The following is a 12,683-nucleotide window of genomic DNA, read 5'->3' on the forward strand; positions in this document are numbered from 1 at the left end:
TGGGAAATAAGTTACAGCTCCCGGGGACAGAGAGCCAAGAGCAGGAAGCGCTGTTCAGCCGAGGGAGTGAGGATCCCGCTGTCTGGGGATGAAAGGAGAGGAATGCATCCTTCTAACATACAGCAGACACCTGGTCTCAACTGAGAAGGCAGAGCAGACGAAGCAGGCCACATACACAAGATAAATTCACCCAGTGCCCAGGGACAGCCCAGCCTATCCCCAGGGACGCCAGGCAGGGCAGCTGGCGAGAAAACACCCGCACTTCGCACGGTGGTCAACACTCATTCTCCTCCCACGGTCTGTCCGCTCCTTTGCGCCTCGCAGCTTCCCCCAAACTCCTCGGTGCTCCAGAGAGCGAGCCGGCGCCAACATGGTTTCTCCGCGGGTTTCTCAAAGTCAGCCCCTGCCCGCCTCTTCCCGGCTTCTCTTGGGCCCACCGCTGCTTCCATCTCCGTCTCTCCCACCCCCAGCCACCCACCTGGTTTCAGAGCACATTCACTTTTGTCAGCTCCGCGGCCTGGTGTGCCTGCAGCACCGCCAAAGCCTCTTCCACCTGTGGGTCGTGAGCGGGGGTTAGTGCAGCTGCCCAGCGGGGTCCCCGGGAGAGCCCTGGCCGCCCACTGCCCCCGCGTGCTAGATGCCACAAGTCGCCTCCCTCCACGGCACTGCCGTTGGCGAGCGCCCGTGATGAGCGGGTCGTCGGTTGCGTTCTCCAGACAGATGGACACCGCCGGACAGCTGGGAGAACCTGAGCCCGGTCCTCAGAACACCGCTGCCCGTACCGACACCTTGCACGTGGAGCTGCAGAGAATTAACCTGGAGGGGCCGGAGGGGCCAACCCCGAGGCCTCCCGCTCGCAGATGCAGCCCGTACGAGCTGGCGTCAGCGGGAAGGTAAACTTCGTCCGGGCAGCAGCCTGCTAAGTCCTCTAGGAGAGGTGTTCGTCATGAGCTCTCCTCCTGTCCTCGCGAGGCACCCTGCCACCCAGGCCCCAGCCCACCTTGGCATTGAGGGACTCGGGGGACTCCAGCATGAGCAGCAACTCCGAGTTGTCGATCTCCAGCAGCATGCCCGTGATCTTGCCAGCCAGCTGGGTGTGGGCATCGTAGATAAGGGGGTACAGACGCTCACCTGTACAGAACACCTGGCTGATACCCCAGCAGCCCCAGGGAGGCAGGGGGTACTGTGGAAGGGAGCAGTAAGGCATGTGGTGGGGGGTCGTCCCAGAACTGCTCCTTCTGAGCTGTGTCACTTAGCCTCACTGGGAGGCTCTCTCTCAACTGTAAAGTGCGCAGAGCAAACCCCGCTTCGGAGGCTAGTTTGAAGAATCAAATTTGACATTCTACATGAACGAATCTACACAGAGCCTGACACAAACTTGGTTGGTGTTTAAAGACTACTCTTGTTTGGGGCAGCTGGGTGGCTCAGTCGGTTAAGCATCCGACTTCGGCTCAGGTCATGATCTCACAGCTCGTGAGTTCGAGCCCCATGTCGGGCTCTGTGCTGACAGCTCGGAGCCTGGAGCCTGCTTCCGAGTCTGTGTCTCCCTCACTCTCTCTGCCCCTCCCCCGCTCACACTCATGCTCTCTCCCTCCCTCAAAAATAAGTAAACATTAAAAAAAAAAAAAATTTCAAGACTACTCTTGTTCATTTTGCAAGAAATAGTTCCAATACACACATTGAGATTCTAGACAAGACAGGCTTTTTTGGGACTAGACTTTTTTGGGGGTAGGAGGAGCCACACACACGAGATAAATTCACCTTCCGCCATCAGGCACTTCTGGTGGCAGAGCCTAGCGTTGGTGGTGAGCCCATCTTGGCCACGTGTGGAGGGTCTGGCCAGGATTGTGTGCTGGGTGGGAGAGTTTCCCCGTGAGGAAAGTGAAGAGGTTTACAGGGAACTGCTAACAGAGCCTTCTGCCTCCATTAAGCCCATTTAGAATCTTCCTTTGAAGAGTGGGTAGTAAAGTGGCAAAACCCCAAGTGAGCCGAGAAAACAAGTGGAGGGAATCGGGATGGACTTCAGAGAGGTTCTGGAAATCTTGGTGGCCGTGAAGGCAAGAACCTGGCAAGTTATTCACTCAGCAGTTAGCGGCATCCTTTAGCAGGGCCTGCCGTAGACACTGGGCTGGAGGAGAATTGCACAAGGAACTCGCAGTCCAGTGGGGAATGTGCAAATACGAATTTCTGCACATTTATTTCCCACCTCCCTGGCAGCGGGCACTGGGAGACAGAGGACATGTGGTGATGGCTTCTTCCCATTCAGGAGATGTAAGAAACGGCAACACCCACCAACAGAAACCCTTAGTCCTGGCCGCAGATCTGCCCACAGCTGGGATCTCTCCAAGCCTGTCACGGCCCTTGAACAGCAGAACTGAGGAAACCTCAGGACCATCTGGTCTGACCAGTGCTTTAAGACGAGAGGGAAGCCGAGGAGAGCAGAGGCAACCCGGACCAAGCCACCCGGCAGGTTGGTCAGCGGCAAAGCTGGACCTCGTCCACGTGTCTCACCTCCACTCAACATGTTTCCTGCCAGGCTGGCCAACTCCCCCTGCTTCCTGCTCCAGCCACTCACCAATCATCTGCTTTTGTTCGTGCAGTGGCGCTGCGGCCAGCATGGACGCCGTCAGGGGCTCCTGTCCCGGGATGCGCACAGCAGGCTCCTGGACCTGCAATGGTGCCGGGGACACATCCCTTCACCACCACAGATGGGCAAGGCCTCAAAACCCTCACCCTGTCAGGTGAGCACAGGCCTCCAGGAAGGCTCTGGAAGAGGGGAGCAGGGGGCAAGGTATGGACAATCGGGTGGGACAGAGTCCCTAACAAGGGCACAGTGGGATAGACAAAGTCACCCTCTAATTCCGACGCCTTCCACGGTGCCAGGAACCTGTCAAGGCCCCACTGGATGTTGCCAAGTGAAAGTCACACATTACTAACCACTTCATGCCAAATAAGGCACTTTTTATCAAGTAGCTTTATGGCCACATCCCCGGCATACTTCTGACCTTTCCCTATCCTGGTAACTTTAAAAGCATGTTGCTGTTTAAAGACTACTCCCTTGTTTCTTTTGCAAGGAAGAGTCAAGTATACACATTAAAATTCTAGACAGGATATGATAATGCCGAGTTTGAGACTTAGGCAGGAAGATAAATATATAACCTTTTAATTTAATCACAGTAGGTATTTTTAGTTCTGTTTTGTAGATTAATCCCATCCCTTCAATATTCAGCATATCGCTAGGATATTTTTCCTTGCTGCTCAGCACTGAATACGAAGGAAATACAGATTACTTTTGTTAATAATCCAGGCAGAGCAAATCATAATTAATAAACCAAACATGATCTTGGCTCTTTCCCTCCTTCTGTTAGTAAGGGGGATTGTTTCTCAATTGTACACGTTACTAAACGAAACTTTGCTCGTTTATAATTCAAGAAGAGAAACAAACAAACAAACGAGGGCCAGTGCCTTAGCCAAGGTTCTGAGCCAAGGCCCCAGGAGCCCAGACTAAGAGGGCAGTCAGGCCAGCCTTACCCCGTGGTTGTATGTTGCTGAGGAATATTTGTGTGTCAGCAGAGGCCCACTTGGTGCAGGATATCCCGCCCCGCTGGCTCCTGTGGTCTGGGTGCCAATATTGGCTGTAAGGAGTAAGCAGGGGAGTTAGGGCCTGACAGTGATCTAAAGCCAGGAAGCCTAAAGACAAGCATTCGTGTAGAATCCCCAGCACCGACTGTGAGGCCGGCACGCAGATGTACAAACATTTGCCGAATGAAGGAACAGATGTGCTGGCCTTACAGCTCAAACCTACGCCCTTGTTCACAGCTGCTGCAGTACTTGCTAAGGTTCTGATGTGATGCTAAGCCCCGCCATGTGTGATCTCATTCACCCACACGACAAAACAGGAGGGCTATTTTCATCCCTATTTTAAAAAGATGAGGTAGGTGATCAGATACAGTAGTTAGCAAGGCCACAGAGCGAGTTGGCCCCAGGAACCGGGTCTGTGGGACTCTGGAGCCCAAACGAACTACTGTGCCTCACGGCCTCCAAAGTCAGCTCTACCCTCCAAGAGGCAAACGGCAAGGTCACCACGGAGGCCAGTCCTGACTCCCCGCCTGTGCCAACCCAGCACCAAGCCCCTACCCCACCCTCCGCGCACACCCGTTCCTCTTGACCCAGCCCACACTCACCCACTCTCTGGGTGTGGGGCACCGTGGGTGGCACCTGGGTGGAGGCCTGCCTGACACCGCTGACCTGCGCCGGGGGGCGCCGCAACATGGCTGGTGGTCGGATCATTGAGGCAGCTGGAGGGTAGGTGGCTTGTGGCACAAAGAACACGGAGAGAAAGGTCGGTGGGGCAGGGGCAGGACAATCAGAGCGGCACACTGCGCCCTGAAGGTTCTGGGGTGAGAAAGGCAATGGGTGGGAAAGGGAAGTAGAACATTCGCAGCAAAAAAGATGGGTGAATTCACCTAGTCAGGCAGACCCAGAACTCCAGGGAAGGGGAGTGTGTGGAAGTCTTCAATTACAAAGCCGACTTGTTTCTACACAAGCCCCAGGACGCACAGACCGCATGATCACACCCGCTGGGTCCCCAAGCAGCTGCAAGGGAGGGCGAGCTCTGCTCCCAGAGAGGGGCCGGAGGGGCAAGACTGCCATGGGAGTGCGTTCTCATGGTCACAGATCAGACAAGTCTTGGGAGCTAACTGGAGAGAATGGCTGCACCGCTAGTCTTTCACAAGGTCGGCACCGCTTGGGGCTTTATGCACACCTCATTCAGAAGAGGAAACTGAGGTTCAGAGAGGTGAAGTTACCCACCCAAATGAACAGCCTGGGAAGTAGAGCCAGGCTTGCCCCCAAAGCCTGTGTTCATAGCCCCAGGTTCCACGCTGCCCTGAGGGGTCCACCGTCCGTGGGCCAGGCTGAGGGTACAAGGGGCGGAGTCACTCACACGAGGGTCTCGGAGGCTGGGCCGTCCACCTGGGGGCAGGCTGCATGGGAGAGCCGGACGCATAGTACGCAGTCTGGGCAGGAGGCTGTGCGGGAGAAGACTGGGGGTGAGGGGGTCGCAGCAGGTGAGAAACCGCATCCCCTCATGGACACCCCTGCGGAAACTCCACCGCCCCCCTCCAGGGTTACTGATTAGTAAAGACCCACAAGCTGGGATGAAATCTCCGCTACCCCAGTTCAGGCTATTCGTTAGCCCCGAGCCTTCCAGGGCAAGGTGTCAGGTTCAATCCTCGCCCCTTATCATCAGAGCCACTGGCCCAAACAGCAGCATAAAATGCTGACAGACCTACTCAGACTTGTGCCAGCTTAAGCTACTGCTAAGAGGAGTGGGGGGTGGGGCGCCTGGGTGGCATAGTTGGTTAAGCGTTCACCTCCCGATTTCAGCTCAGGTCACGATCTCAGTTTGGGAGTTTGAGCCCCGCACTGGACTCTGTGCTGACAGCATGGAGCCTGCTTGGGATTCGCTCTCTCCCTCTCTTTGTCCCTCCCCTGTTCATGCTCGCTCTCAAAATAAATAAAACTTTAAAAAATTAAAAATAAGTAAAAGGAGCAGGGGAGCAGATACGTCCATCCCCGCAGCTGCAAATGGCCAACACCTTTCCACTCCAAGTCCTGGGAGCTCCCTTCCCAAGGGGGGCCGCTCAGAACATTGGCCTCCAGGAGAGAGGTTGGCAGGCAGCCCACAAAACAGGACCATCTAAGCTGGGGAAATGCTACGTGCTCTCTGCCGGTTTGGGAAAGTCCTGACGCACACCAGCACGTTAGGGTAGAATAATGTGTGTGGTAAAGCATTGTATAATAAGGAAAGCTAGTTCCTTTTCCTTAATGCAGGGTTTCTCAAACTTATTTGACCAGGGAGCATGTTTTTTAGCACAACACGAACCTCTCCCTGGTTGGGGACACACACTCTTACCCCCCGTTACCAGGTGGGGTTAAAGTGGCCTGCCTGCCAAGTTTCCAGCAGAAACAAGTTGAGAAGCTACATCTACCTGTGAGGCTGTCTTCCTGCTCTACCTGGCTGTCAGGGAAGGGGTGCAGTGGGGTTCGGGCAGGCCATCACCTGGGGCACAGCGGGCAGGAAGTAGCTGGCGGGCTGCTGGAAGGAGCCCAAGAGGGGGCCACCCAGGGCCCGCACAGTAGACAGGCGCTGCATGTACTGGTTGGTCAAGATGGCCTTCCGTTCCTCTTTGCGCTGGGCCAGGGCCACGTACAGCGGCTTGGTGCCCACGATGCGCCCGTTCATCTCTGTCACGGCCTTTGTCGCCTCTTCTGGAGAGGAAAAACACACAAAGCCAAACCCCTTGCTGTGGCCACCCTCTGTCATCACCTAAAAGCAAGACAAGACAAGGGCTGCTGGGGGTGGGGAAGGAAGACTCCTGGGGCTGTGTCCCCCTCCTCCCCCGGGGCCCAGCCGGGCAGTGAGCAGGCCCAGGAGAAACTGTCACCCTGACATTGACTGAGGCCCACCGCATGCCAGATGCCGGACTGCCTTCTTGCTCCACAGGCGCCGCCACCTGATCGTGGGGGGCACCACGACTCCCGCTTCACAGGTGACAGAAGCGGGCGCTCAGGAGTGACTTGGCTGAGACCAGTCAACTTGCTAACTGAGGGCTGCTCGCTGTTTTTAAAAAAATTTTTTTTTAATGTTTATTTATTTTTGAGACAGAGACAGAGCACGAACGGGGGAGGGTCAGAGAGGGAGACACAGAATCTGAAGCAGGCTCCAGGCTCTGAGCTGTCAGCACAGAGCCCGACATGGGGCTCAAACTCATGGACCGTGAGATCATGACCTGAGCCGAAGTCGGACGCTTAACCGACTCAGCCACCCAGGCACCCCAGCTGCTCACTGTTTAACAGGACATTCCCTAGAGTCCGTGAGAACAGCAGCATTTCAGAAATTTTTTTTTATATTTAAATTTTCTTTCTGAAATGATTTTCCTAGGCTGTGATGGAAGGCCGGTTTAAATGGTATCTACCCTCATCAGAGGGGCTAGGATGAAGAGGACAGTTTAGGATTGGTTAAAATCCAAGAACAGGGCAGGCAGGGGTCCTTAGCCAGAGCCACGATCTTAAACACTTCGTTTGAGGTCACTGTGATGAAAATCTGCATTTTGACTACCCTCTGGTTATTTTAATTCTTAGGATTCTTTAGTTCATTTGTGAAATTATGGAAATAAAATGTTCTTAAGAGTTAGGTATCCTAGACTCCAATAAAAACTTAGATTTGAATGGGGGCACGTGGATGGTTCAGTCGGTTAAGCATCTGACTCTTGATTTCAGCTCCGGTCATGATCTCAGCGTCGGGAGGTGGAGCCTTGTGTTGGGCTTTGCACTGGGTGTGGAGCCTGCTTAAGAGTCTCTTTCCTTCTACCACTCACACACGCTTGCTCTCTAAAATAAACTTGTAAATAAATAAATAAATATTTATTTATTCAAAAAATTAATAATTAAAAAAATTAAAGTTAAAAAACGGTATGGAATATAAAAATTAAAAGGTTTAAATTTATACTTTTTGTGCCTATTCTGTTAATTTTCTTTGTGGTGGAAATAAAAATCCTTATTACAATTGGGGGGGAAAAAAAAGGTGGGTGGGAACTCGTCCAGGGTCACCCAGCCTGTGGGCACCCATCAGCCAGAATTTGAACCCAATGCAGCATTCTGGTGACTTCCATTGCCTCTGCAAGGCACTGAGCCAGATTCTTTAGGAGAAATCTGGGGATTTCTCCTTCTGGGGAAGGCATTCTTAGTGTTGTTATTAAAATAACTTTTTTATTTTGCAATACCTCTAGGTATACAGAAAAGTTGCAAAAACAGTACAGGGCAGCCATCTTTCACCCAGGGTTGCCCCAGTGTGAACGAGTCAGAGGGACTTGGCTGAGACCAGTCCACATGTGTCAAAACCAGGATGTTAACATCGATACGGTTGTTATTAGCTACAATGCTATTGACTGAACTGCAGATTTCATTGGGATTCCCCTAGTTTTTCTAATATTTTTTTTTCTTTTCCAGGATCCAATCCACATTGCATTTATGGTTCTTAATTTTGGGGGTAGGGGGAGGTCTAGACATTGGCCTGGCCCATGCATTTAGATCTGAACTGACATACTTTTTAAATCTGCTCTATTAAAGCCCATTCTCTACACATCATCAATTTTCAAACCGCACCTTGCAACCCATTCATACGGGGGCCTGACCCTGAGGGTTCACAGATCCCCCCCACACCCCCCCCCCCCGCGCCGAGGGAGGCCAATGGATAGAATTCAGGGGGTCTGTGAACTTGGATGGGGGGAAAAATGGCATCTTAATTTTCACAGTAGTGTTTCCTTCTATTTTGAACACAGGCAACAAAAATAGGGGAGTCTTGGCTGTGCTGGTGATTTTGTCAGGAGGAGAAAGAAGATATTTTCATATGTCAACCACTGCGGATCTCAAAATATCATTTGTGCTAATTGGTACCTCTCTAGACCTTCTCGTTTGATGTAATTATGAACCCCATACTGCTGTTACCTTAGCATTTTGATAATTATATTTCAGTAGAATTGTTTCTCTGCAATCCTGTGAATTTTCTTTTAGGCATTTAAGGATATTCTCAGAAGGGATCTGTAGGCTATCATCAAACAGCCAAATTTTCTTGACACAAAAGTATTGTCTTAGCAAGGTAATAAAAACTTCTGTTAGGTAGTAAATAATGATAAAATGCACTTATATAGCTGCTATGAATGTGACAGTGTTATTAGCACTTTATATACCTTAACTTGTTTTCATAATCACTGTATTTTATATATAATAGAAATCATATAAATATGTAAGCCTACATAAAATCCCCATTTTATAACCTAATTGGTCAACTAACAAGATAGTGCCACAACTCTAAGTAACCCAGATTTTTAGAATTCCCTCCACTCGAGGAGTCCTCAAGGAGGTGGGTGAATCCCCAGAAATTATACACAATGTGTGAATAATCAGATCACTATTTTACCACTTGTTGTGGGCAGGCGCTCTACATGCTGACTCTTTAGTGCTCAGGACACCTCGAGAGGTAGGGAAGGTTGCTCCCACTTTACAGACGGGTAAACGGGCTCCAAGTGGCAAAGTCACTTCCTGCAGATCCTACAGCTAGTTAATGGTAGGACTGGGATTTAGACCACAATACTACCCAAATTTATACCCAAAATATAAATTTGCTGGGCAAGAGGGCCCACGGCTTTTTTATAATGTTTAAGCAAATTTATTGATGCTTAATTTACATGTCCCACAGCTCGGTCACATTTGAGTCCTTAACTCAAAAACTGTTAGAACCTCTTCCCCAAACACCAGGCATTTAAAATTGGATTCAACAGGGCTGCCTAGGTAGCTCAGTTGGTTAAGCATCAGACTTCGGCTCAGATCATGATCTCACAGTTCAAGCCCCACATCAGCCTCTGTGCTGACAGCCCAGAACCTGGAGCCCACTTCGAGTTCTGTGTCTCTCTCTCTGCCTCTCCTCTGCCCCTGCTCACACTGTCACTGTCTCTCTCTCTCTCTCTCGCTCAGGAATAAGTAAACATTAAAAGAAAAAAAATTTTTTTAATGTTTATTTTTGAGAGACAGAGCATGAGCAGGGGAAGGCCAGAGAGAGAGAGGGAGACACAGAATCTGAAGCAGGCTCCAGGCTCTGGGCTGTCAGCACAGAGCCTGACGCAGGGCTCAAACTCACAAACCATGGGACCATGACCTGACTTCGGTCAGATGCTTAACTTACTGAGCCACCCAGGCTCCCCAAGCATCTGACTCTTGATTTTGGCTCAGGTCATGATCTCGCGGTTCGCAGGATCAAGCCTCACAGCAGGTTCTGTACTGACAGCATGGAGCCTACTTGGTATTCTCTCTCTCTGCCCCTTCCCTGCTCTCACTCTCAAAATAAATAAAAATAAACTTAAAAAAATGGGATTTAACAGGCAAAAGAACTTCCTAAGAACCCAACCATTGCATCACATGTGCTGGTCTCCAGCCCCATTACTCACACTGATCTCTTTGGAAAGTTCCTCATTCCCACCTGCAGCTCCCTACCTCCTCACAGCCAAGCCAAATGTTTCTCACACTTCTTACAGGAAGCCCTCCTTCCTGTTCCCCTGGGCTACCATACCTCTGCCTCCAGTACTCCCACCCTCACTACAAAAACACCTTATAATAGATTTGAGTTAGTGATGTGTCTGACTTCCCCACTTGACTATAAGCTACTCGAGGGCAAGAACCACATCTAACTTGTTACTGTATACTTCCCAGAGGGCCCGGTAAGACAGGAGGTGCTTAAGGATGGAATGAATGAATGCTGGGTCATCTTAAAATCACCTGGGGAGCTTTTAAAATAAAATGCCCAGGCCCTACTCAGAGAGCGTGAGTCGTCTGACTCAGGTGTCTGTCTTTAAGAGCTCCCCAGGGGAGTTTTAATAAGCCAGGGTTGAGAACCATCCAATGAGCCCAACACTCTCCTTGTAGGGATGAAGGTCAGAAGACATCTGCTAAAAGTCACAGAGCTACTGAGAACAGCCAATCATCACTTATCAGGTGCCAAGGGGGCTGGGCAGGTGGTAGGTGCTCAGTAAACGGGGAATGAATGAACGAATGAAGAATATAGCAGCCCAACCTTCTCATTTTCCAGATGGGGGGACGGGGGTCCGAAAGACAACAAAACAAGCAGTGGAAATTCTGAAACATGAATTTCTAGAATCTGGCATACAGTAGGCACTCAATAAATGCTTATTAAATGAACCAAGGTTACAGTGAGCCCCAATAAGTCCAGCTGTATGATTGGGACTGGACTTCAACCCTCTTCCCCTCCAGAGCAGACAAGGCTGCAGATGGACGTCAAGTTCCAATGGGGGGGTCAGACATAGCCCCCCAAACTCTTAAAAGGAGTAGCTCAGCACCAACTCCCTGGAAGAAGGGGTGTATAGGCATCAGGAAGATGGAGGGGCAGGCTCTCTATCCCCTGTAGGTGCCCCCCCCCCCAGCCCTCACCTTGGCACTGGTAATCACTCCATAGGGAGAGAACTCTCTTCTTAGCTTCTCATCATTGATGGAGTCATCCAGGTTCTTAACATACAGGTTCACACCCTAGAAAGAGAGGTTACTGTGGATGTGTCCCTTCCCCTCCACGCCCCAGGTTACCTCATGTCGGGGACCAATGTAGGCCACGGGGGCCCTGGAAGCCTTGGCCACCAAGCCTCCTGCTTCCAGTCTGGCATGGCACCCACGCCCCCAGCCAGCGTGTCCATCACTGGAAGCTGCAGCCCCCATGGCCCCTAAAGCCAGCTTCCTGGGGGTGGGATTGCTGGAGAAAGGCTTCATATTCAGGACCTCCACACACACACTCTCACATGGCTGCAGCTGTCACCAGGGGACTGACCCTCACCTGGTAACGGGTCAGCCGGTCCTGCTTCATCTGCTCGAACCTACGCTTCAGCTCATTCTGCCTTTCCACCCGCTTCTGGGCCCGGCCCACGTACAGTAGCCGCCCTCTCACCTCCTTCCCATTCATGTCCGTCACGGCCTGGGCAGAGAGGGAGCGAGCGTCCTTGGTAACCACCCCCATGAGGCCCTGGCCTCCAGTCCCTGCAAACCAGGCCAGCCTTGTTAGCTGAGAATAATTAGTATCAGGATAAAAGCCACTTAAAGAATCCACTTTTTTAAAAACATGGGACAAAATTTCAGAGTAAACCATAGATTTAAAAAAAACAAACAAACTTGATTTGCGCACTACTTTAAGAAGTGAAATTGAAATTTGCAAAGTTTCCCACAGTTAACCTTTAGGTTCTTAACTTTATGTACACACTGATGATCTGAACAGAGCAGGGAGAATTCTTTCAAAACGGCATGAGCGCATAATCAACATCCTTCACTTCATGCTGGATTTCACAGCACAAAGAATCCTTTTTGCTAACTACGAAGGCTTTCGTTTTTGTTAAGAAACACGTCTTAACCCTTTTTTCTTCTTTTCTTCAGATAGCTGGCCTAAGCAGGCCACATCCTAAATGGTCAGTGGCTTTGATTGCACGGAATCCTACATCTTCTACAAGATGTGCAACTTCTCTTAATGCATTTATACTGAACTGAATTTACATGGACTTATCTGCAAAAAAAAAAAAAAAAAAAAAAAAATCAGCAAAAAGGTAGACTCGTGTCTGTACCAGCTCGATGGTTAGGGTTAGACACTAGTGTTAGTGAGGAGATGTTTGAAAAGGACCTTTTTTAAGCTCTAACACCCAAAGTGGGGCTTGAAAAAAAGGGAATTTTTTAAGTGGCCAACTAGTTAGTAAATATTTTTACATCATGAGGATATTTCCTTACCTAAATATGCAAATCTATGTAAACATAGTCGAAGGCCACAGAAACTGCTAGTTGTACGTCAGTCTTTAAGGTCATTACCTGGGTTTTCTATTCTGTTCCACTGGTCTACATGTCTATTTTTCTGCCAGTACCACAGTTTTGATTACTACAGTTTTGTAATATAACAATGGAATATCACTCAGCGATTAGCAAGAAGGAAATATTGCCATTTCAAGGTCATAGATGGAGCTAGAGAGTATAATGCTAAGCAAAATAGAGTAAGGCAAATACTGTATGATTTCACTCATTTGTGGAATTTAAGGGAAAAAATGAGCAGAGAAGGGGGGAGAGGAGGGGAGAGGGGGGGAGAG

At 50.3% G+C, this 12,683-nt stretch overlaps 1 protein-coding gene across 1 annotated transcript in view; it reads right to left on the reverse strand.

Moving 5' to 3' along the window:
* Nucleotides 1-346: 346 nt before the first annotated feature.
* PABPC1L (poly(A) binding protein cytoplasmic 1 like) overlaps nucleotides 347-12,683 on the reverse strand; it is a 21,501-nt gene continuing 9,164 nt past the window's right edge. Inside the window, exons 6-14 of the mRNA XM_049650717.1 lie at nucleotides 11,399-11,536; nucleotides 11,005-11,100; nucleotides 6,065-6,331; nucleotides 4,946-5,045; nucleotides 4,185-4,313; nucleotides 3,532-3,635; nucleotides 2,576-2,669; nucleotides 1,001-1,131; nucleotides 347-553 (exon numbers count right to left, since the gene is read on the reverse strand). Of these exons, the coding sequence (XP_049506674.1) occupies nucleotides 485-553; nucleotides 1,001-1,131; nucleotides 2,576-2,669; nucleotides 3,532-3,635; nucleotides 4,185-4,313; nucleotides 4,946-5,045; nucleotides 6,065-6,331; nucleotides 11,005-11,100; nucleotides 11,399-11,536 (1,128 nt within the window). The 3' untranslated portion in view covers nucleotides 347-484. The remainder of the gene's footprint in view (nucleotides 554-1,000; nucleotides 1,132-2,575; nucleotides 2,670-3,531; nucleotides 3,636-4,184; nucleotides 4,314-4,945; nucleotides 5,046-6,064; nucleotides 6,332-11,004; nucleotides 11,101-11,398; nucleotides 11,537-12,683) is intronic.

Source organism: Panthera uncia, assembly GCF_023721935.1.
Source record: "Panthera uncia isolate 11264 chromosome A3 unlocalized genomic scaffold, Puncia_PCG_1.0 HiC_scaffold_11, whole genome shotgun sequence".
Lineage (NCBI taxonomy): Eukaryota > Metazoa > Chordata > Mammalia > Carnivora > Felidae > Panthera > Panthera uncia.